Source organism: Elgaria multicarinata, chromosome 7 (assembly GCF_023053635.1).
Source record: "Elgaria multicarinata webbii isolate HBS135686 ecotype San Diego chromosome 7, rElgMul1.1.pri, whole genome shotgun sequence".
NCBI classification, from domain to species: domain Eukaryota; kingdom Metazoa; phylum Chordata; class Lepidosauria; order Squamata; family Anguidae; genus Elgaria; species Elgaria multicarinata.
The window spans coordinates 54,976,274-55,002,529 of NC_086177.1; the positions used below are offsets into that span (position 1 = coordinate 54,976,274).

At 40.0% G+C, this 26,256-nt stretch overlaps 1 protein-coding gene across 1 annotated transcript in view; it reads left to right on the plus strand.

Moving 5' to 3' along the window:
- The first annotated feature begins 821 nt into the window (after positions 1–821).
- Positions 822–26,256, plus strand: part of DLGAP1 (DLG associated protein 1) — a 166,447-nt gene continuing 141,012 nt past the window's right edge. Inside the window, exons 1-2 of the mRNA XM_063130592.1 lie at positions 822–1,843; positions 23,569–23,783. Coding sequence (XP_062986662.1) covers positions 887–1,843; positions 23,569–23,783 — 1,172 coding nt within the window. The 5' untranslated portion in view covers positions 822–886. The remainder of the gene's footprint in view (positions 1,844–23,568; positions 23,784–26,256) is intronic.

Genomic DNA, 26,256 nt, shown 5'->3' on the forward strand with positions numbered 1-26,256 from the left:
AAATCCAGATGCCATATTAGAAGACAGGAGCTACTATTTCAGCCAATGGTTGTTGCATGGTTGCTAAGCCATGCCACGGTGTCTCAGAGCCAAGTTATGTCTATAACTTGCCAGGCATGAGCAGCCTATGTTGGTGCTTGCAGAGGGGAGGGGCAGAAATATTGGCATAGCACTGCCATTTATGTGTCATTCCTGAAATTTCTTTTAGGGGATGGTTTAATAGGGCATAAAACTAAGTATTAGAAAGAAATAGCTTTGTAATAAAGGTGGTAATGAAGTGTAACTCACATTCCAAGTGACTCCTAGCAAGAGTTTCCATCCCTTCTCTTTAGAGTTGTTTACTAAGATTCTTATAGGTTAAGCGCAAGCCATTTGTTTAGGAGGGAAACTATTCCTCATCTGATAGCTTAATGTCAGGGTTTTAGTCCCCACCCATCCCCCACTCTGTTTCAAATGAGAGAGGAAACCATTCAAAAATATGACATATGAATATCTAAAAACCATAAATGCACATTGTTCAGTGTATCCAATTGTACCATGACTAATTAAGGCATTTGTACGATGCTGATGCATTCACTGGGTTGGATCCAAAGTTAGCTACATTTAGGCTTGACAGGAATCATTGTAGAAAGTTAGCCATATCTCATTTTTCCCATTGATTTCAGTAGGAACTAAGTGCAACTAACTTAGTCTGGATCCAACCCAGTAATTAAAAGCCATTCAGAGATGCAGTGATAATTATTATAATAACCAAAAAATGAAATATGCATATTAATTACTAAAGCATTTCACGTTTTTTGTTCTCCATTTTTCTAGATCTTTCTTGGTGATCTTTCGGTAACATAAGTACACACATTCAGATGACTTTGGAATATTTTTCACATCAATGATGAAAGGATTATCTGGCAGTCGCAGTCACCATCATGGGGTTGCTTGTGAACCAGCATGTGACTCTCTGGTACATCACTCAGACAGGAAGCCATATTTGTTAAATCCAGTGGAACATCATCCTGCAGATCACTCTTATTATACTCAGAGGAACTCTTTTCAGGGAGAATGCATGGTTCCCTACAATGAACAGATTGCTAGCAGCACGTTTCCTCGGAGACATTACAATTCTCATAATGAGCTTAAAGATGAGTGTGCTTTGGTGCCACATGGAGCAGCCAGTAAAAGCAATCGCATCCCTGCCAATCTTTTGGATCAGTTTGAAAGGCAGCTTCCTCTGAATCGAGATGGCTACCATACTTTACAGTACAAAAGGACTGCTGTAGAACATCGTAGTGATAGTCCAGGAAGGATTCGCCACTTGGTTCACTCTGTTCAAAAGCTTTTCACAAAGTCTCATTCTCTTGAAGGCCCATCAAAGGGCAGCATCAATGGAGGCAAAGCAAGCCCAGAGGAGACACAGACTATGAGGTATGGCAAGCGTAGCAAGAGCAAAGATAGGAGATCAGATGGAAAATCCAGGTCAAATGCATCAGGATGGTGGAGTTCAGATGACAACTTGGACAATGATGTTTGTATTTACCATGGACCAAGTGGGGTTATGACGATGGGAAGATGCCCTGACCGTTCTGCTTCTCAATACTTTATGGAAGCCTATAACACTCTTAGTGAACATACTGTGAAGCCTTCCAGAAGCAATAATGATGTCAAATGTTCCACCTGTGCAAACCTACCAGTAAATTTGGATGCTCAGTTAATGAAAAAAAGCTCTTGGTCCTCTACGTTGACAGTGAGCAGAGCCCGCGAGGTTTACCAAAAAGCTTCCATGAACATGGACCAGACAGTGGTGAAATCAGAGACTTGTCAACAAGAGCGGTCTTGCCAGTATCTCCAGGTACCATATATGTTATTACTTACCCTGCCTTTAGTTCCATACATGCCTTTCACATTGAGATGAGACTGCACATAAAAAGATGAAGGTGGGAGTTAATCCAAATACAAATTATGAATAAATCTGCATTTTGGTTGCTAAGAGTCGGTGTTTCAAATGAATGCATACAATGAGGAACTGGTTCACATTCTTAACGTGGGAAAAGAACAAAAGCTCTCTGAATAATTTGGGGGGATTAAAAAGGCACTCAGCCACAAAAACGGCACAGCAGGGTCACAAGGGAGCTGGAGGTAGTAAAGCTTTCATTTAGCATTACAATCTCAATGAACCTGATATTACCAGTACAGACATTCATTAGCTTCTGTAATCTTAGGATTTGCCTTCATTTTATTATTTTGTGATGAAAACTTGAGACCCTTTGAATGCTTAGTAATATCATACTGTTTTGTACACTGTGAACCTATCTGTTTTGTTTTATACAACCCCTCAAACACCTCTCAAAAAACCCCTTCATAAAATAATTATACGAAGTGACCAGATTGGTGTTTCTAGCTATTATTCCTTTAAAAAAAAAAGCTAGCACTGACTAAAAATAAAAAGCAAAGCTGAAAGACTGAAATTATTGAATGTTCTGATTATACTCTTTAAGAGTACATCACTTACTCCCTCACAAGCTGTTTGCAGTTAATAAAGCGTCACTATTTTTCACCAGTATTGTATCTTTAAATGTCAAGAATCAGATGTCTGCTCTTGGAGCTATCATACTGCCGGTTAATGTTTGTGGCAAGAACGTGGATCAGAAAATTAACACCGTTTCAGTCTTGCAAGAACTGTGGATTGGTTTTTATGCATTTTATTTTGAAGCAGATATGGCACATCTAACTGTGCATGGACAGTGGAGTAATGTCAAACAAAGAAGAGAAAAGACCATGAGGAAAAAAGAGGTTTGACCACAGAAATCCTTGTTGTATTTTTTAAAAAAATAGTTGGATGATTTGTGCTGTGCTATTTAACTGCTATTTAGTTCTATTTCTATGCACTGTATATTTCAGACTAGTTATCTCTTGTGTTTAGCTTTATGGGGCATTCTGTAATGACATTTTGGAAGTTGAGTCTGAACTCAGGTAAAGGACAGGAGAATACTACTGTCCTCTTACGGTACCTGGCGTAATTATGATTCAGATGACCTATTAATGAAACGTTTTAAAGAAATTCTGTTTTGAATATAAAAATATGCATGTACATCAATTTACATCCAAAATGAAGAAAAGGAGAAAACATGTATGTCCTATATGAATTCTTACCTGTACATATCTCAGTGTTCTCTCTCTCTCTCTCTCTCTCTCACACACACACACGAGTAGGAATTTAGGGGTTGTATCTAAAAGTAGCAAAATAAAGATACTGTACCAGAAGGGAAGAAGTTATTTTGTGTGTCTGGCCAGAGAAAAATCGTAAGCTGCCTCTTGTTGGTTTTTATTTATATTGGGTCTTTACTAACAGGGGCATGTCTGTTAAGTAGCTCATGACCCAATATGTGACCAAGTGGTAGGAAAACAAAGAGGGGGGAAATTATGCCAGCCTCATCTTTGCATGAGACCTTCCACAGGGATTTAGTTGACAGGAATAGACTCCTGAAGTAGAATTAGAGGACATTATCTGTGTCTGGATGTCCAGCAGTCCTCGAAGGCATTATGCGAAATGGCTAAAGGTTCTCTTGCCATGCTATCTATGCTTAGGTTGAAATTGCTTGCCAAAGAAAACAGTGTAATATCAATATTTCAAGATGGTTTTTAAAATATCAGAAATGCCCTATTTGGATGGTGGTTAATACTGTAAATATTATTAAATCCTGAATATCTGTCAAACAAGAATGCCAAGTTGAAGAGGTGATATGGGGCATAGTTTTTTCGCTGATTCTTTGAAAAGCAGCTATACGAAGTGCAGAGCATATGTGTTTGACAATGCATGCCTCCCTCATCCCCTGTAAGAAATCATGTCCACTGATAGTGCTGTATAAATAATGACAATGCTTACACAAAATGTACCAGGTAAGGGGAATTATAGCCCTTTTCATCTCAAGCGGAGAACTTCCAACAAGGCAACTTCTAAATAGGGGGAGCTCCCAGCATACTGTTAAAGGCAATAAAAGAAGATTCCCTCCCCCTACCCATTTGTCATAATTTTGGAGATGGAGCAATCTAAATGTTTAAGAGGGTGTGACTTCCTGATCAGGGCAGGAACCAAGGTGCTAGTTCCAAGCTCTTTAGTAGAAATGACAAGGATCACTGCATTATGCTCAGGATTCAATCTGCTTCCCATATCGCAGGGAAAAAAGAGCAAGTTGCTTAGGATGCTAAGTGCTCCCTGCTTGTTTCTACAATAACTAGCAACACAAGATAATTGTGGTGTAGTGGCTAAAGTGTTGGACTGGGAGTCGGGAGATCCGAGTTCTAGTCCCCACTCAGCCATGGAAACCCACTGGGCGACTTTGGGCCAGTCACAAACTCTCAGCCCAACCTACCTCACAGGGTCGTTGTTGTGAGGATAATGGGGAGAAGAAGATAATTATGTATGCCGCCTTGGGTTCCTTGGAGGAAAAAAAGGTGAGATATAAACGCAATAATAAATAATAAATAAACAAATAAATAAATAAATTATGCCAAGTATATAATACATTATCTGAACATTTTTACCTGTGAGTAAAGCAGTGCTTGATACAAACAAATCTTTAGAATCTAAAAAAATGAGGAAACAATTTTTAAAATTGTACTGCAGGAGTGTGGGTTGTGTGTGTATTCAAACTGCTCTTAACTATGTGAAAGATGGATAGGGTACTTCCTTTAGGTGAATATAATTCATACAGAGATGGATGTAGAACAGTCCGAGGGCCAGATACCCCCCAACCATCTGGTGGTCCAGCCGACATCAAAGGAGGAAGGTCCCTCCCTTCTGATCATATCATATGCCCCGCCCACTTTTATTTTCTCTGTGCAGAGAGAGACATGGAGAAAAGCACTCAGCTGAAGCTTGCAGGACCCAGTTCCTGCAAGCCAAAGACAAGTGTAAATTCTTCCCTTGCTGTGCATGTCCTCAATCAGGATGCATGTGGCACAGGAAGAGGTTTGGCCAGGGCTTGCAGGAGCCAATTTGAGCTGGTTCTTGCATGTCCCCAGTTAGGACATGAGTGGCATGAGTGGCAAGGGTATGTCCAGTTTATCTCCAAATCAGATAAGTTGGGGTTTCACCTTTGCACTGTAACTTTGGGAGGTGACAGGGCTTTGAGAGGCCCGTGGGCAGGCCCCATGGAGGGTGTTCACACCTCTGCGAACCAGATTAGGCCCCAGTGCAGGCGAGATTGGGCCCATGGGCATAAGGGCAGTAAGGACTGCATCGAAGGGATGCACTCTGAGGGGTCTGGTAAAGCTCATCCTTGGAGATCCAGAGAAGAAGGTGATGGATTACTTGAGGTAGCCTCCTCTGAGCCAGAGGGGAGATCAAGGCTACAGATTATGACAAACTCTTGGCAGACCTCTGTGACCTATGTGCTAAGCATTATGTGGATAAAATCTCTCACACTGGCTCTGTTCTGGATGCAATTTTGGACACAGTACAATTATTGGCTTTTCAAAGAACACCATGATCCTGCTGTTTCAGGTGTGGCAGCATGGGAATAGGGTGCATGAAGATGTGCAGACTATCACCTGTTTGCTTAGTCTCCCATTGGGTAATAGAGGTGATAAATGTTTCACTGATAGAAGATACAGTACCTGTTACCTTAAAGGAGATGTTCATTAGGCCACACTGTAAGAAATTCTCTCTAAACCAAGACAATTGTTTCAATTATTGGTTGGTCACAATAGTTGGGTGAAAGATAATAAAGCATTTCTGGGTGATGCTTATCATATGGATCCATTTCAGTTTGATGTCTGCCATGGATTTGACACTTAAATTGCTTTTGTTGCCCCGTACTGACTATAGTGTCCTTCGGATTGCCTGTCCGGGTTGGAGATATATATTTTGCACTGCACCATGACATTTATGTCATGGAGTACTAAAGCATCTGATCTTGTTCTTCACTCTGTTCAACATATACATACAATGGATGGTTAATGCCATCCACAGATTTGGATTTATTATATAATTATACTGATGACACCATCTCCATTTTTGCTTTTCATCTAATCTAGGTGTGGCAGAGGAGGTGTTAAACATAGTTGGAGCATATAATGGGCTGGATGTGGGCTAAAGCCAGCAGAGACATGATGGTCAGTTTGTTCTGGATGAGGTCGCAGTCCTCCATAGAATCAGATCAATATCACTGGGGTATTTTTAGATCTGGCTCTCACTTTGAATACCCAGTTGACATCTGTGACATGAAGTCAGATTGGTGCATCAGTGTAGGGTGCTTTTGTTCAGAGATAGCCTTAGTTATCTATGGTCCCCTAATACTCAGACTGGATTCCTATAATATGTTGGGCTGTTTCAACTACTTTAAAAGATGGCAGCTGGACTAACTAGTATGCCTATAACATGCAAGTGTTAAGATTTAATGACTGGCCTCTAGTTTGTTGACAAACATAATTCAGCATCCTGATTTTAAGCTCAAAGGCCTAAACAGCTTGAGACCACGGTAACTGAAGGACCATCTTCTCCCATACAAATCTATCCATTTAGATCATTTTCTGAGGCCCTGCTTCGGGCGATTGTGCCTTCAGAAAAGAGGTAAATGACAACCAGGAATAAGACCTTTTCTCTGTGTGTTCCCCGCTTATGGAATGCTCCTCCAGAAATATTCATTTAGTGCTGGCTCTTTTATTTATTGTTAGCACCCTGCTTTATTATCTCAGACACTTTTTATTCTGCTGTTGCTATTTTAATTTTGGGATTTGGTTTTTATACTGCGTGTTTAGAACATTGATTTGGATTTTATTGTTAAAGTTCTATTGATTATAAGTGCTTTGGAGGCTTCTTACTTCAAAAACATGATGTAAATATTTTATGTAAATAATTTTAATTATGTCTACTGTCTATGTGAATGCCATCTATTCATTCCTATCAAAAAAAGTAAATGACTTAATTTGGGGACAATGTTGCTGTGGAAGCAAACTCTGCCCACCAACTGCATCTGTCATTTCATGGATTACCCACCAATGGTAAGATCACTATGGTGGGGAGGAATGCCACTTGTCCTTCCCCTAAAGGAGAGATCAGCAACTTGTGGCACTCCAGATGTTTTGGCCTACATTTCCCATCAATCCTCATTTTTTGCGATGCTGGCTAGGGTTGACGGGAATTGTATGCCAAAATATCTGGAGGGCCAAAGTAGCTGATGTAGAGAAGAGTTTGGATTATGAACAAATATAAATACATAACACATGGCTGCTAGACAATCCAACAACAACAACTAGTCCTGTAATATACGAAGACTGTTACGTACTTTTAAGTACTACCTATTGGGGTATTCAGAATTCAGAGAATTAAAAGTTTTCGAAAAGGAAGTTATCTCAACCTTAGACAAAGTAAAACAACTTTGGAACAGTAATTAGAGGATATTGAGAAAATGAATGGGGAGTTGCAGGTAACAGTTAAAGAAGCAGAACAGGAAGTAGATAGGAAAACTGAAGAATTTACACAGGGATTTAGTCTACTGAAAAATGATTTTGGAAAAAAGGAAGAAGATCTAGACAAAATGCATGTAACTGTGGAGGAAATAGATAATAAATTTATGCAAACAAACCTCTATAAAGGATTAAAGGAGGGAACTGAGGGCAGTAATTTAAAAAGATATTTGGGGGGAGTATTTTAGAGATATCACTGGAGCCAAGATGAGGGATGAAATTTAAATAGCTTATAGAATTAGTTGCAGTTAAAAAAAAAAAAAAAAGAACAGAGTCCCCATAGTTGATTAGGTTTATAAATTTGGAATCACTGAATATGGTAATGGAAGCTTTTAGATCTCAGCATTGGAATATGGAGAGTTTAGAGATCTCTGTGTTTGCTGACATATCACCTCTTACATTAAAACAACAACTTTAATGTAAATTACTCACACATGAATTAAACAAAGATGGTATTGTATACAAGTGGGGTTTCCCTTTTCAGTTAATAGTTAAGAATAGACAAAAAAAATTGTATTGAGGACAATGGTGCAAGCAAAAAAAAAAAATCTTGGTGGAAATAAATAGTGATGAGGAGGATTGGCTGAAGGAATGAATGATATTGATGGCCAAAAGAACCCCCCAAGTAGGAGGGCCTCTTTGGCATTTACATACAAAGTCGGAAAACCACTGAAAAAGTGTAAAAAGTCTAACTGAGCCAGTAGAAAAATTGGATTTTTAAAAAACTTTTCTCTCTTTCTTTCCCTTTTGTATCTATATTTTAAGCAGTCCTTACTGGTTAAAATAGTCCTTACTGGTTACAATATTTAATGAGGCATTATTAAGAAAAAGAATACCTTCCTTGTGGAATGAAGCATATATAATTTGATCTCTAAGCAAGGGAAAACACTGAGAAAACAGAAACTTAAAGACCAATATCCTTATTAAACACCAATTATAAATTGATAACAACAATAATGGCCAAAAGAGTCAATAAAATTTTGGGAGTTTATATAACAGAGGCCCAAACAGGCTTTGTGAAGGGAAAGCAATTTCCATGGAACACTCTGAAAATTATAGGTTTAATAGATTGTATACAGAGGATAAAACAACCAATATCATTCTATTTTGTAGATGCTGAAAAAGTATTTGATTAATTTGAATGGAGATTTATGGATAATATTCTTCGGAGGTTTAGATTTGGCCCACATTTTTGTAATCTGCTCGTGTTTATCTACACAACACTAGTTGCTAGGATGATGCCATCTATAATAACACTACTGATAGAAGTTAAACAAGTATGTCCATTGTCACCATTACTTTTTAATTTATGTATTGAAGTGATGGCTCAACCAGAAAGACAAGAAAAGGGCATACAAGGCATTACACTAAATCAAGATGAATGTAAAACAATGCTGTATGCAGACAATGTGTTTTTATTACAAGACCCTATAAGATCGTCTAGAATTCTCAAAAATGAGTTAAATGAATTTGATAATGTATCTGGAAGTGAACCAATGAAAATTGGAAATATTATATATGGAGAGGGAGCAAAAAGTAGAACTTGAAGGTGTAACAGGCTCAAAATGTAAAACAAGAGGGGTCAGATATTTAGGAATAATGTTCTCTGATAATGTACGTAATCTAGTTGAGAATAATTATATGATGGTGTTGTGTAAAAGTATACAGGATCTTAAAAAGGGAGGGGGAATTGCCTGTTTCTTGGCTGGGGAGAATGATAGTCATTAAGATGATCCCCCCCCCCCAGATAAGTATTTTTCTTTCTTACATTGCCACTTAAGGTTTCACAAAGATGTTTAAATAAAATTTAATCAGCAATCAATCAATATATATATGGAACTATATATATGGATAAGGGTTTGATCACAAATATTGCAACACAAGAAAGCCAGAGGAGGACTTTCAGCCTCTATTATTATGTATTTTCTATCAAGTGGCTATATTAGTTGGGGACCACTAAGCTATGGCACCAACCATTTAAATGTACTCTACCTTTAATTGGGATACAAGCAGAAATAGATATACCCCATGTGGTATACACAATCTTGTTCCTGTTTATTCTTACCATAAACCAGAACATCATTTGTACAGCAGAGAACACCTGGAAATCATGACACAATTTGTGAAATTGGCCAAAAGCTAGCTGTAGCATCAAGCTTTGTGAATAACTCGGTTCCTGATAAATGAGCCAGTGTCTGATCAACTGCTGCAAGCATGTACCTTTCCCTGCAAGCATGTGTGTTAAGTTGGGTTAGTTCCACACAAGTTGTTGTTGTTGTCATGAATTTCATTTCATTTCTATACTGCCCCATGGCAAAAGCTCTCTAGGCTTTTTAAAACAATTCATGAAATTTACAACAACATTACAAAAAATACAACATGATAAAACTATCTAAAAATTTTTCACACACACACACACAAATAAAACAATATAAACAGCTACAAATAATTTAAGTAAACAATATTTTCCTTAACAGACCTGTTCAAAACATATGGGGTGTTTCCCATTAAACACTGGCATGAGATCCAGTAGGTTCATCTATCAGAGAGATGACTCCCGTGTTTTCAATTCTAGCTAATTCATCTTTCACTTTAGCTTACAAAGGAAGCAAGGTGATGCTGCCCAGGCAAAAGGAGTATGATGGCATCAACTTTATTTTATAGTCTCCTGATATTTTGCCCAGGCCTTTTAAAAACCTGGGGTACATTTCTGAAATATTTCGCTTGTTTTGTGTTATGTTCTCAGTCTCTGTATTAGAAGTAGTTGCTGTATTGCAGTCAAATCCTTGTATTGCATACAGAGGTTGATGAAGAAACTGGCCCAGACTTTCAGTGTATTGTTACTGACTCCACATAGAACCTTATTTGTTGGTTGTAATCAGCCATTTCAATATGTGGAAATTGAAGTGACAGCTCCTGTATCAATTTTAAATTGAGAACTTTTCTATTTAAGTTTATGTTTGTATATCAAGATGTTATCTGTTCTATTGACAAGAGACCCTAAAAATATAGTGTCCCTAAAAATGCCCTATTTTATGGCATCACATGCAATCTACTTCCTTCACAGGGCACGGCTGTCAATTATGAGTATATTTCCTGCTGCATGTTCCACATATGTTCCCTTCTGAAGTTCTGGTGACATATCTTAGGCCGTTGCTAGATGAGGGTTCAGCCCGGGCTAAACCTTCCCTTGGCCCGGGATAACCGGCACCAGTATTTCCGGGGCTGCGGAAGGTCTAGCCGGTTATGTGACTTTTCCCGGCTATGCGGCTTACTCACGAGTAGCTGGGGAAAGCTGTACACTGGGCACAGGGCTCCATAGGAGTGCTGTGCCCATCGGGCCGGGAGGGGGGGAATCGCGGGAAGGGAGATGGGGGCCAGGGGGGGAAGAGTGGACCCAGCTGGGGGGGGGTGGAAGAGGCATCAGACATGGCAGGTGGGTGATTGGGTGGGCAGGGCAGGTGGGGGGGTGATCGGGCAGGGGGGGCATTGGACATGGCGGGCGGGCGGGGGGAAGGAGAATGGGGCCAGGGGGAAGATCGCGGACGGGGGAAAGGAGAACAGGGCCAGGGGGGAGATCGCAGATGGGGGGAAGGCGAACGGGGCCAGGGGGGAGATCGCGGATGGGGGGGGAAGAAGAACGGGGCCAGGGGGGGAGATCGCGGATGGGGGGAAGGAGATTTTTTTTAAAAAAACAACAACAACCCCTACTTACCTTTCCTGGCTGCTGCCGCCGCTTTAAAAGTAAAAAAAAATGGCGGCCGCGACAGCTCTCCTCCAGAGCTCATCGCGGCTCACGTGTGAATAAGGGCAAGATCTCATGTTATTCATAACGCGAGGTCTCCCCTCCTCTCCCCTGGATTTTCCATCAGGTCTAGCAAAGGCCTCAGTCTCAAGTACTCAGAGGTTTTAGATTGCAGTTTTAGTCGGATGACATTTTCCCCCATTTTATTCTTGACTTTTACTGTGTGCCCACATCATCTGGCATATCAGTGCTTGTGGGGCTGACATGTAAGTCCATCTGTTGTTTAATTATGGTTTCATGCATTCTCACATTTGCTATCGCATTGGCTAATGAGAAATCAGAAACCAGCTAAATTTGAACTGACAATTTTGTATCTTTTATGCCTACAATCCTGTCCCTTCTTTTAGTGTTCTGTAGTTACACTGTTTAGCTAGGATGTACACAGCAGCAATAAAAGCTTCTGCTGTTTCCCCTTGCTTGGGCACCTCCTTCGTGTATCAGGTTTTGCTTTCCTGTAAAAAGCTTATCAAAAGCTTCCATCACCTTCTTATAATCTTTTTGGTCTTCTGCTGTGAGAAGTAGAATACAAAGAATATCGTTTGAAGTGTCCCCTATTGCAAAAATGAGAGCATTCACTTGGTGTTCTTGTGGTTTCGGCACCAACCAAGAAGCCATTCTGTGTCTCTCCTGATCCAGCTGGGCCAATTGCTTGAATTTTGAAGTTGAGACATTTGTGTTGAGCCATTCATAGCTTTCCAAACTTTTAATTCTCATTTTACTCTGTTTATTCCAAGGCCTCTCCCTTTGCCTTCCCTTTCTAGGAGCTCTTGTTTACTTTCTCTTTCACTTTGCAGTAATTTTTCCCTGCTCTGTTTTTGTGACGTTAAACATTTACTCCTTTTGTTTTCTTTTCTTTTAGTTTTCTAATCACCCAGCAGCCTGGAGTTCTTTTTCTTTCCCACCTCTTCAACTCTCATTTGCTGGGTCAAAAAATGGGCCCACTCTGGCACCATGCAGATAGTATGAAAGAAAGACCAGCAACCATGTTGAAGTAGAAACTGAAGTGCTTCACCCAGAGGAGATAGCCCTTCCTTTATTGAACTCCATTTCTGCTTATTCTCCCTTTAACCCATAAAGCACCTTAATGTATCTTACCACGGTGTTCTCTTTTAAAGAACTACCAATGCAACAGATATGCACCCATCTGGATAAGTATGGTATGCACACTTTACCTAAAAGGGAAATGGGATGGGAGTATTTGGAACTGCTCTGAGCATGTGGGAAGTTTCTGATCACTAATATTAATAGAAGATATGTAGACATCTGCATAAGTGTATATCCATTCCAGTACCTAAAAAAACTATTTAAAATTGCTCTGGGCAAAAATTGTGCAAAGAACACGATTTTGAACATCCTTCTCTTCACAAATAGTGTTTATTGATGGCATTGGAAGAGAGCTATTTCCTCTAACAGGCCCAGTTGGTGTAAAAAGGTAGGCTTGGCCCAGTGATCTTTTATGTTCAGATTTGTATCCCGTTGTCCCCTCCCTCTCTTCAAGGAATTATGTTCAAATTTGTGTCCCTTCCCTCCAAGGAGCTCCAAGTTGCAGACATGTCAGTCCCTCAACCCCCTTTATCCACACAAAAACCTTGTGGTTAAGGTGTTTGGACAACACAATAACTAATGATGGCTTAAATAGCCCATGATGGGTTATTAAATAACCTATTGTGAGTAATTGTGTGATCTGTTGGACACCATGGGTTATTTTGGTTGTGTACAAAGTTGTCTGGCAAGTGTGGTTTAGATTGTTGCCGCTCTGCTTCTCATGGGCGTTCTCTGAGTAATGGAAACAGTTTACACAGGCTATTTCAGTAGTGTCGGGGGGGGGGTGTGATGTGCAGTTGGAAACACCATACATCATCAATTTTATTAGTGTCTTTGGGGGGAGATCCACAACTGAGAACACTTAAAGCCCATATGCCAGCAATGGCTGTAGGGGAAAATGCACAATTGATGGTTTTGATGGTGCATTGGATACTTCCCGATTAGGTATGTTAAGTTTTGTCCTGATCATGCAAATATGCAATAACTTATTTGCGCCATCCCCTTTTTAGTGCATAAGGTTTTGTTGTTGTTTTTGCTCCTTTGTGTATATCATGCAGGGTTTTGAAGATGAGGTGTCTCCCAGTTAGAAGAGGTGGTGTGTGAAATTTTGTTCTCTCATTGTGATACTGCAGACGGTAAAAATTGGTGAAACAGCACCACAGCTTGGGTGGAGGACTGCCATGGGACACGGGGCAGGAGATGGATTCATATTATGTACAGTAGCTTATTTGTCTGATTGTGTGTGTGGGGGGGTAACAGTAGCTTATTTTCAAAATAAGAACATCAGAACCTAAGAAGTGCCGTGCTGGATCAGACCAAGGGTCCATCTAGTCCAGCACTCTGTTCACACAGTGGCCAACCAGCCATCGGCCAGGGAGGAACAATGGTGCAACAGCACCCTCCCACCCATGTTCCCCAGCAACTGGTGCACACAGGCTTACTGCCTCGAATACTGCAGATAGCACACAACCATCAGGGCTAGTAGCCATTGATAGCCTTTGCCTCCAGGAATTTATCCAACCCCCTTTTAAAGCCATTCAAATTGGTGGCCATCACTACATCTTGTGGTAGTGAGTTCCATAATTTAACTATGCAGTGTGTGAAGAAATACTTCCTTTTATTTGTCCTGGATGTCCCATCAATCAGCTTCATGGGATGACCCCGGGTTCTAGTATTTTGAGAGAGGGAGAAAAATGTCTCCCTATCCACATTCTTCATATCTATATATATAAAAGCCCAGACTGCTCCTCCAAGCCAGTTATAGTTTTTGCCCTCTGTCGCCATCTAGGGACATTCCTCAGAACTGCGACCTTCTATGGAAGTTCCAAGTTCCTAGAAATAGTTTTTGCCCTCTGGCACCACCTAGTGATGTTTCTCGGAACTGCGGCTTTCTATGGAAGTTCCAAGTTCCGAGAAAGATAACTGCCAGGAGCTTTCGGCCTAGCAGAGGGGCCAAAACCCACTAACCTCCTCACCAGACTGCTCCTCTACACCTGTCATATGACAGGCTTTTTTGCTAGTCATACATAATTTTGTACACTTCTATTTGTTTCGAAGCTAAACAATCCCAGTTGATGTAACCTTCCCTCATAGGGAAGGGGAGTTTAGTTGCTCTTTTCTGCACTTTTTCCAGCTCTATAATATCCTTTTTTAGGTGTGGTGACCAGAACTGTACACAGTATTCTAAGTATGGTTGCACCATAGATTTGTATAAGGGCGGTATGATACTGGCTGTTTTATTCTCAATTCCTTTTCTTATAATGCCTAACATGGAGTTTGCTTTCTTTACAGCAGCCGCACACTGGGTGGACATTTTCATCAAGCTGTCCACCATAATCCCAGGATCTCTTTCTTGTTTGGTCACCACCAGCTCAGATCCCATTAGGTTATACTTCAAGTTGGGGATTTTTGTCCCAACGTGTATCACCTTACACTTGCTTACATAGAACTGCACCTGCCATTTGGATGCCCACTCTCCCAACTTGGAGAGATCCCTTTGAAGCTCTTCACAATCCCTTTGTGTTTTAACAATCTTAAATAATTTGGTGTCATCAGCAAACTCGGCCACTTCACTGCTCATTCCTAATTCCAGATCATTTATCTTTGAGAAGAATTATCGTTGAGAAGAATTGGTCCCAATACCGATCCCTGTGGGACCCCACTATTTACTTCCCTCCATTGGGAGAATTAACCATTTATTCCTGCACTCTGCTTTCTGTTCTCCAACCAGTTACTGAGTCTTTGGTGGGGGACTTTAACAAAAGCCTTTTGGAAATCCAAGTAAACAATGTCTACCGGATCACCCGTCTACATGTTTGTTGACACACTCAAAGAATTCTAGTTGATTAGTGAGACAGGACTTGCCTTTGCAGAAGCCATGTTGATTCTTCTTCAGCAGGACCTGCCCTTCTATATGCTTACTAATTTTGTCTTTAATAATGCTTTCAACCAATTTACCTGGAACAGATGTCATTTGATTCCATTGCGGATTTCTCCAACATCAATAGACATGTGTTGAGATAACGTAAGCTAACTTATGTTTTAAAAATGGTTGTTTAGCACCCATTATATAGGAATTATCCTCAGACACATTTCGCAGCAGAGATGCTCATGCATTCATATGTACCTTTCTAAATTCTTCAAAGGAGTTAAAAATCTTTTTGGACAGTAGTGAAGTACACATGCCTAATATATGTTTCTTCAACCCGTTTTCTCATGTTTCTATATATTTAAGATATGAGTCTTAGCAGTAAGCAAAAATGGTGCTCTTTGCATTTTGCTGAATGATTAAATATTTTTCCCTAGCAAGAGAAAGTCAGCAACTGAATGGTGTTGTAGTGGCATATAAGGCAGCCATGAAGGCTGCTAATAAATCCCAAATTACATAGGTTTGAAGATCTGCACTGAGCAGTCATTAAGCATTGTTCTTCAGTTGTGTAATTTCATTTCATTAAGTATTTGCATACTAATAGAAAGCTCTAGTTACAAGACTCCTGTTGTGAGTGATGGCCAACCACTCCCCCACTCCCCAGACCTAGTGTTTACTTCCAAACTCACCCACATTTGCCTTGGAAAAGCCCCAAAGAAGCTTAAATGTTCTCAGCTGCAATAAACCATTACAAAATTGAGATGAATAATGAACTTAATATGCCATAAAGACAGCTTATTTGCTTTTTCGCCTTACAAGGTAAGCTTATAGCAATTATAACAAAATGAAGATCTTAAAAAAAACCCTTCTTAAAGAGTAACAAACTATTTTTAGAAGAAGTTGTTGTATGTTTTATATTTCATCCTGCATGTAAACGTAGCAATGCTCTTGCATAAAAATCACCACATCATGTTACCTTTATTGTTAGCTTTATTTTCATTTCCCTATATTTAGAACGAGTTATATTCTAAAATTTCAACAAAAAATAATGCTTCAGTATTTTTATTTTGGTTAGCTCTTTAGCTATCTAACTGACTTTATCAGCACTAGACTAAAGTGAATCTGAGGAAGGGGATACCGTGCGCCTTGTACTGCTAAATATTATGAAGGTGTTTATTGTTGACAGTGTTTCAAATGGTTAATTTGTCTGTTGTGTGTAGCAGGAAACCAAACACATGATATTTAAGCATGCAGTAGATAATTCCTTTCAGGATTTTCATCCTTGTAAGATATAGTATAGTTCCCTCAATGCAGGAAATGGTCTTACAGTAATTAATAAAGTTTATTTTCTTTCTTTCTTTTTTTAAGAAAAGGTAAAAGCTGTCTTTTTATTTTATGAAAAATTTTGGTTGAATTAGCACTTGAACGCTGCATTGAATTTTAAAAAAATCACCACAAAAAGGCTTCTTGTCAGTTCCCATGAATGATTTCTTGAAAAATCAGTCTAGTCTCAACACACAATTTTATTTAGCAAGTAATCAAAAAGATATTTGAATAAAACTGACATCTTAATTTTTAATAGAGATTTTGCCTTAATCTGTTTTTCACTTTCCATTCCTTGTTTCCCCCAACAAAAAATATAGCCCTCTTCTAATATTAGATGATTTAATTGCACTGATGTTTTAAAGAGCTAGTAGAGATAGTGATTTGAATATTGAACTAGACCAGGGAGTTTCAGATTCAAACTGTCTTTCAGTATCAAAGCCAGTAATCCTAACGTATCCTGCCATGTTTTTATGAGAATGAAAAGGGGAAACAGTGAGCCGTATACGTCAGCCTGAGTTCCTTGGAATAAGGACAAGATAAAAATATTACGTGAAGGTGTGTGTGAGTGAGTGTGAGTGTGAACTAGAACTATGGGAGTTGACACCATGTACATTGATGGTGCTATATAAATAAATAAATAAATAATAATAATAATAATAATAATAATAATAATAATAATAATTAAAATTTTAAATATATGCCACCTGTGTAAAATGACTGGTTTTTCCCATCTGTCCAGTGTTAGTATTAACAACAGTGACTATCTTATATAAATCAAGACACTCCTTAGATCTCAGTCAAGGGTCCCGGACAGGGGTTTGAGCTATCCAAGCAATAAGAGACTATTCGATGACATTTTGCTCACAGTAGCCTATTGAAGATGAATCTGTATTGTGTGGTGCAACAAGCAAAGAAGTTGAATTCTGTGGGGAGGGGGGAAATGCTCAGGCACATCCAACCCATTAGAAAATACCATAATCTACCTAGTTTAAAGATCCCATAGTGATTCATAAAAATAAATAGCAAGCATGACAATTCCTCCTGACCAATTGCCAACACCTGCAGAACAAACATTTCTGCACATTCAGACGCCATGGGAAAGAGGGCCATAAAAGAGCATTTAAAACTTACACACACATACACACAAATTCCTGGGTGGTTGTGACACACGCGAACTGGGACACTGAGGCCTACAGGTACATCTGAACCCAGGACTGTATAACTAGAGAAAACTTTTAAGAACAAATGCCACACCAATTATTGGATTTCATTCCCCACCATCATCACTATTTTGTTGCTTCTTAATCTGAATGTTCCTTTTGTATCATTCATTCTAGTTTGTTCTCTCCCTGTTAAGTAAATCCTGTTTTGTTTTGTTTAAAATCCTAATATGTTACCTACCAGTTTTTCCCTACCCTCTTTCAGGGAAATTGGGCAGGGGGGGGGGGGAGGTGCGCTGGAGGCATGGCACACTATTATGGGGCCTAGCATTTTTTGCTGTCATCCATCCCACGAATACTTTGTGAACCCAGCTCTGCACAGTTCACACCACCACAAAAGATTGCTGGTAGGGAAAGTGAGGTCACATTAGAATAAGAATGGTAACATCTTGAGAGACCTGCAGTATCTTGACATGCAAGCAGACGTTGTAATAGTATTGATCATTAGTGTACATTGGGTTGGAGAGAATGAATACAGGGTTTCGGATTATGTTACTATTCTGATGTTTGTGCATCATGGCAAAGGAAAAGTTATTAAGTCTTGTCCTGTATGTTTAAACATTCATTTCATCTTAGGTACTGAACAAGAGCTAAAGCACGATCCTGCATACAGACGGGTCCTACCCAAAAAGTCTGGAAAAGTGTGGAAAGAAAGGAGGGATTAACAATGGTCGATTTTCCTGGAGTGAAAATCCTTTGGTGGGGGATGACATGTGGGTGACTTGAGAAGACATTTCAAGGAAAATATGCTTTAATCAGGAGACAATTCTAGTTCTTCTAGCCCTAGTCATGATTGGTTAGGTTAGATTAGATTAGTGGGAGGTCTTGCAAGCAAGGTCTAACACATTAGGGAGTAAAACCTGCTTTGTCTTATAAGTTTTATATATGGCTGCACCATTTAGTTCATTAATTGGTTGGATTAAACAATTAAAAAACTTATCATAGAAAAATGCTTTGATTAACCAAGTAGAAGATTTTAATGTTGATGTTGTTTTTAAAAATGGCATATTTTAAAAATAATGCAGGTGTCTACATCATCTTAGAAGAGGCATTCCGCTTCTATCCCATACAGCAGGGAATGCCTCTTTCAAAATGGTGCCTACTGCGACATGCATACTTGTCTTAAGAACTGTGGGCAGTATCCAATGCAACACTATTGCCAAAATAATGTACATTAGTGGTAGTGTTGTTTTGTTCATATTTATTTGTTTATTATGGATAATAGGAAGAGGAAGGGTTTTGACCAAAATCAGGTGGACTTCTGCCCAATCACCTTCCTGTACCCCATCCAGAAGGTCCTGCAACCTTCAGGAGATCTTTCAGGGAGCTGTAGAGTGAAGGATAGAATTTTTCTTCCTGAGAACCTCCTTTTGTTCAATTAAGATCCAAGCCATGGTATTTGGAGTTGCAAAATGGTACCTTTTTCTAGTGTTTTATTTTAAGGGTGGCACTTGATGGTGGACAATATGATCAATAGCCTTATAACCTTTAATGATTAGTTAACCACCTGCCTGGAGAAATGTAGCGGTCACAGAGATAGTTTCCACTGTCCTAAATTTGGTCTAGAGAGGGAGACTGCGTTCAGATGTCACTTTAAACCTTGATGGGAAAATAAGCTACTGTATCCCCCACACGATCAGACAAATAAGCTACTGTGCGTAGCTTATTAAACTACTGTGTGTAATCTGAGTAATTCCCCCGCCCTGTCCTGCTGCAGTCCTCCCTCTCAAGCAGTGGCACTGTTTCACCAATTGACAACATTGCTGCAGCCTGTTTTAACCTTTCATAATATTCCAGTGAGAGGGGAGAGTTTAATTCAGCACTTGCAGCCTCACCCAGGCAAGGGAGTCTTGACTCTAAGGTGCTGGAAATATTCAGGATTGGGAGCAAACTTCATACACAGACTCTCCTAGTAAGGAGGCACTCAATGCACCATCAAAAACCTGCACGATTAGACACAAAGGAGAGAAAACCTCAGGTGCACCAAAAAGGGGTGGCACAGATAAACCCTTGGAGGTTTGCAGGATCAGGACCAAACTTCATATATAGCCTCCCCTAATAAGAAAGCACCCGATGCACCATCAAAACCTTGCATGGTTAAATACATAAGAGCAAAACAAAAAACCCCATGTACACTAAAAGGGGGGGGGTTGCAAATAAATCCTTGGAAGTCTGCAGGATCTGGGCCAAAGTTCATACACAGCCTCCCCTAACAGGGATGCACACAGGGCCCATTGAAAACCCTGAACACTGACAAAACCCATGCAAGCGAAAGTGCTTTTGACCAAAAAGGGGTGGTGGCGGTGGCTATAACTCCATGGAAGTTTGCAGAAGTGGGACAAAATGTCATGCATCCCCTGGCAAAGATGCACATAGGGCAAAATGACAACCCTGCGCAGCTGCTGCTACCTGACTTAGACTGCTTTTGACATCTGGGGAGGTTTCAGAGCGCACTGCCAGGTGAAGGGTTAGGGTGGATGTCAGGCTGTGGGCACAATCAGTTGCTAGGCAGATCGTGGAAAAAGATTTGCTGCCTCAAGGAGAGCAGCAGCAGCGGTTTTGGCTGCTCTTGCCAAGCGACGCTGTAGGTGACCAAAATAACTCACTGTGACTGCCACACAGTACAATAACCAATGATGGCTTAAATAACCCACCATAGGTAAATTATCAGAGTGGGTTATTTTGGCCAAATATTTATTTATTTATTTATTTATTTATTACATTTTTATACCGCCCAATAGCCGAAGCTCTCTGGGCGGTTCACAAAAATTAAAACCATCATAAAACAACCAACAAGTTAAAAATACAAATACAAAATACAATATAAAAAGCACAACCAGGATAAAACCACGCAGCACAATTGATATAAGGTTAAAATACAGAGTTAAAACAGTATAATTTAAATTTGAGTTAAGATTAAGTGTTAAAATACTGAGTGAATAAAAAGGTCTTCGGCTGGCAACGAAAGGAGTACAGTGTAGGAGCCAGGCGGACCTCTCTGGGGAGCTCATTCCACAACCGGGGTGCCACAGCGGAGAAAGCCACCATAGGTTAAAAAACTCTCAACAGACCAACCCATGATGGGTTAAATAAGCCATGGTGGCTTATTTAACCCATTTTGGGTTATCATGATGTCCTAACCCAGTCATAGAGAAAATCAGGTTGTTTTTTTTAATTATTATTATTTTCAAGTGGAGGCTGGCTGGCTGAAGGTTACTAAAAAATTCCTGGCTGGCAGAAGGATCAAAAATGATACTTAAATGGTAGACTGATGGTGCTTTGGGATTCATACTACCTCCATGGCTATTATTATTATTATTATTATTATTATTATTATTGTTACTATTATTATTATTATTATTTATATCCTGCCTTTTTTCCAGTACTGGGACTCAAGGCGGTTTACAAGATTAAAACATGTACAATTATAACACGTAAATAAATTACAAAATTTAAAATAGAATTAAACCTACAGTAACATTAAAAACATGTTTATTATTATTATTATTTTAAAACCTGTAACAGGTTAAAAGGGCGTGGGGAATCCAATACATTATCAAAGGTCCAGTATAGTTCCAAAAGCCTGCTGAAACAAAAAAGTTTTTGCCTGCCTCTGAAAGTGTAGCCCAGAGGGAGCCCGCCTAGCCTCCCTGGGAAGGGAGTTCCAGAGCCTTGGAGCAGCCACCTTGGGGCAGCTATGAGTATGCTATCTGCTTAGCCTCTGCAATTCATAAATTAGCAGTTTGTTATAAAAGGCACTACAAGCTTTCAGGCCATACTCCAAGTAAGGAAACTGCTTTATGAAAGCCCTGCCTACCCAGTTCTTTTATTTAATAAGGAAATGTTCTACATATGCAGTGGAAATTCCCATTGTGCAAGCAGAGCATTTTCCAAAATTGAAAGGAACAGGGCAAGCACTTCTGACCTAGAGCTCTCTGTGTGAATCCAGGATGGCAACATTTCTGATCATGTTCTTTATGTTTTAAAAGTACTAATCTTGCTTACACAGTAGCTCTTCTTTCTATAGAACTAAAATTGGGAAAGAAGAGAAAAGTCTCCACTTGTGACAGTACAGCGTCATTGACAATTTGCAGCACATAACAATTCCCAAGGCTTTATTGCTTGGACAGTAGCAAAAGTCTATAGATAGTTTGATTTATTGGATAAAGGGGACCTTTTCTTCTTTGCAACCGTCTTGAAAAACCTGAACCAATCTCACTGTCTTTGTGTAAGTACCTTTAACCTTGCCACTTTCTTAGGCAGACTCATAGCAAGCCACCAAGCGCCCACTCACTTCTTCTGAATCCTTCACAGAAGCCATTGCTTCTTAGGCCTTAGTTAGACCTACCTGATAATCCGCAACGGAGGAGGGAAGATCTCACATTGCGATTAATGTGAGAGCCCTCCTCTGTTTATATGTGAGGCGCAACAACCTCAGGAAGAGAGGTGTCGCGCCTGCCATTTTAAAATTATTTTTAAAGAAACAGGCGCGCACGAATGGTCGTGCACAAAGGTATGTGCTTTTTAAAATTTTAAATTAATTTCCCTGCTCCCCCCACTCTACCCCCGATGGGTGCAGCTTCCGGCTCCATGCGAGTAATCGCGCAGACCCGGGTCAAAACGCAGCAACGGGCCACACATTCCGCGGTCTTGGGCTCAGCCCGAGACCACGGAAAAAGCGGGCCCAAAGTGGAGGACGCTATCCCGGGGCAAGGGAGGGATGATCCCTCCCTGATCCCGGGATCCCCTGTGCGTCATGTGGACACACAGGGACGATCCTGGGGTTTGCCCCGGGATAAAGCCCAGTCTAGCTAAGGCCTTAGGCTGAAGATCTGATATAATCTATTTATAATATCCCCCCCCAATGCTATTTTTGGATGACAACTCATCCTGTGTTCAGACATGGGACTTAGGCGAGCTTATGGAAGAAAATAAGCAACATTGTATCTGAACCACTTTTACAACCTTATCACGGAACATAAATATATAGAAAACTCTATAAAAAACTTATCAGGTGGTGGTACCTTACCCTGCTTCAGCTAATTCACCCAAACAATAGTCAGTGCTGTTGAAAAGGATGTGGCCAGTTTGGCTCATACTTATTTATTATTATTTATTAATTAATTACATTTCTATACCGCCCAATAGCCGGAGCTCTCTGGGCAGTTCACAATTTTTTTAAAAAAATTAAAATTTGGCGGGAATGTCCAACAGTGTGGGAGTTATGGAAAACGATTTCTAATTAATGCCAGGAATGTCTCCACAGATCACTCCTAAAGTTACATCTTCATCATTTTGAACCTAATAACTCTGGATTCCTTCATGATGATTCTCTTAGCAATTGTATTCAAGTTGTGTATAGCAACTAATTATAAGTCTCCCAAAAACCTTCTTAACAGTAGTGGATTTATAAAATTTGGGATAGCATGTCTATGTATAGATTTACTCAGCAAATAGAAAAAGCAAGGAAACAAAAGATGTTATAGTATATGTTTATGAAGCCCATCAAGCTTCTAATCAAATTCCAGTCAAATGCATAATATTCTAGCAATGATTCGGCTCCATAACATGTACGTCCACGCTCTCTTACTTTGAGAGATTCTCCTTGGGCTCTTTTATTCTTAACTGTCCAACAAGCTTACCCATGATATACTAAAGACTGTCATCAGTGAGTTTCCTATTTCTCTTAATTACTGATCTTTTTATATTGTTGCATGTCTTCTTCCTTTTCGTTGCCTGTATTTATTAACTTTTTTTCAAAATAAAATACCACGGTTTTTTTATTAAGGAAGGGGGAGTAATGTTAAATTAAATATATAAAGTGCATTTTACTTGTACTGCAGGTTCCTCAAGATGAATGGTCTGGATACACTCCGCAAGGCAAAAATGATGAGATTCCATGCCGGCGAATGCGAAGTGGCAGTTACATCAAAGCCATGGGAGATGATGACAGTGGGGATTCTGATACCAGCCCCAAGCTCTCTCCAAAGATTGCAGCACGAAGAGAAAGCTATCTCAAGGCCACCCAACCATCGCTTACAGAACTCACCACTCTCAAGTAAGCCATTTTTAGAAAAAGACATCATTATGAGTGAAATTCAAATGATGACCACACCATGATATTTCCACGCTAGATATTATGGGGTTGAACAGGAGTGGGTACAGGATACCGCCTCAAATGATTACGGAGTTGTTGGGTAATGTAATATTCATTACATACGGAGTAGAGCTTAGTTGTGTCTTGATGATTCATATGGATGAAAAAGATGTTTGTTGTATTCACTTTTGTCCACTGCATCCTTCATCTGAAGCTTTGCTCTGTGTGCCATTCCCATCAGAAATCCAGTGGGCTGGGCCACAGGATACAGGCCTTTTAGTTGTACTGCACAGATTGTGGAACTCCCTCCCTTGGGAGACCCATTTAGCCTCCTAGTTGTTTTTTTGGGAATCTGACAAAACCTTACCTGCCACCTCCCCACTTCCACAAGCCTTTGGGTTAATTCCCCACCAACACCCCATCTACTCCAGTCAGTTATGTTTTTAGATAGCTCCCTTTTTTGAATTCTGTTTCATTCTATTATTTTGTACTGTATTATGTTTTTAATTTGTGATTATGTGCACCCTTGGGGGCTCCATGAGAGGCCAAAAGTGGAATAAAAATATATTATACATAAATAAAATGCACAGATTTTAGGTGTAATACAGTCTGTATCCAGAAGACCTTTCTTTTTACAAAAACAAAAACAAAACAATGTTTTATTTATTTATTATTGCATTTATACCCTCCCTTTTTTCCTCCAAAGAACCCAAGGCGGCACACATAATCCTCCTCCTCTCCATTTTATCCTCACAACAATAACACTGTGAGGTGGGTTGGGCTGAGAGTCTGTGACTGGCCCAAAGTCACCCAGTGGGCTTCCATGGTCAAGTGATGACTAGAACCCAGATCTCCTGACTCCCAGTCCAACACTTTAGCCACTACACCACACTGGCTCTCTTGACCCTACTGACATATTTTGGAAGGTCAGCTTATGGTATATGCAAATACCATTGTATCAGAAATGTAAGCAAGATAAGGCCTATGGGCTGCATCCAGGCTACCCCTAGAAAACCTCGTATAAAAGATGTTCTCTTTTCACGTAGAATTATTGTTGTGATTAGCCTGTGACGATTTGCTTACAATGAAGATGACACCATGGGAAGTTGAATTTGGCCTTCAGGGAACCTGAATTTGACCTTGCTTACCTCATGTCTGTAAGTTTTGTCTCTCTGAGCTAAGATAGCTGTTTTCTAACAGCTGTTTCATAGACAGGGCCAGCTCCTGCATGAGGTAAAGGATAGAAGCTAATTGGACCAGCATTTGAATCTTAGTTTGATACTTGTGATGGGACAGCATCCTCCTATGGACAGCATACTAGTTTAGGGAGTTCAGGACAGTCCATGTGGCCTACAAGCTCTGTTCTCCAATATCTCACCACCAGCCTCTGTCCCCACCTCCAGCAACCATTGCCTGAGCCAGCTGCCTCAATCTGGCTAGTGGTAGGGCTGGTGCTGTTAGATGTCATAAATCTCTACAGACTTTCCAAGAGCATGGATGTTTTCTCCCAAAAAACCCAGCAAAACAGAATATTCTCCAGGTCATCTTCCATGACTAGAAGTTGTCCATTTTGACAAACATGTAGCCAAAAATGACCAACAAAAAGGTATATGTGAAATCCTTGTATTACTACAATAGCAACATCTCCAAAACCATAATGCTTGCAGGGCCACTACACTAACAGGATATGAGCTGTGTTTTTTGGTGTAAATGTACAGTTCATCTACTTTAACTGCTTAAAATAAATCAGTGGGGCTGATGAAACTACTGTGCTATAGACAAGCTGTCTTTCCTAGAAACAGAGTAAAGGGCTCTATCAGTAATCCTCAGATTAATAAAAGTCCACTTATTGGTAGAAAACCACAAATTGAACATACAGCTATGCATACCATGTCCAGAATAGATTTTAGGGAAGTCAGCTGTGATAAACAGAAGTATACTGCAGCTATGACCGTAGGGCGAATACTTTCCGAATCCTTATATTCTAGATTCATTTTGGATTTAGTTGGATTTGCTGGGACTAATGCTGCCGTGGAGAAGGTCTGCTGTACTCATATGGGGCTTCTCCTGCTGATCTCAAAGGATGCCCCAAATCCTACACAGTTCTGGTAACTTGCTCATAAAGCTTTCTAAATCCACAGGGGATGGAATTTCTATTCCCAGCTGGGAGTTCTGCATTTGAAGAGATATTGCAGTACGACTGAAAGAGGTTGGGGAGGGAAGAGGCTGCATTATTATGCACTGCTCTTCCTACCCTTTTAAAATTGTTTTGAATTTAAACGTGGGAAAAGAAACCATGTTAACCTCATTATTTCCTTCCCTGCAATGAATGTTTTCCCACACCAAGTTCCAAACTCCGTGCTTTTCCCACCCATACAATTGCTGTTAGTGATAATTCTGTTCTGGGGAATGGTGGGAAGACTGAGAGTTTCAT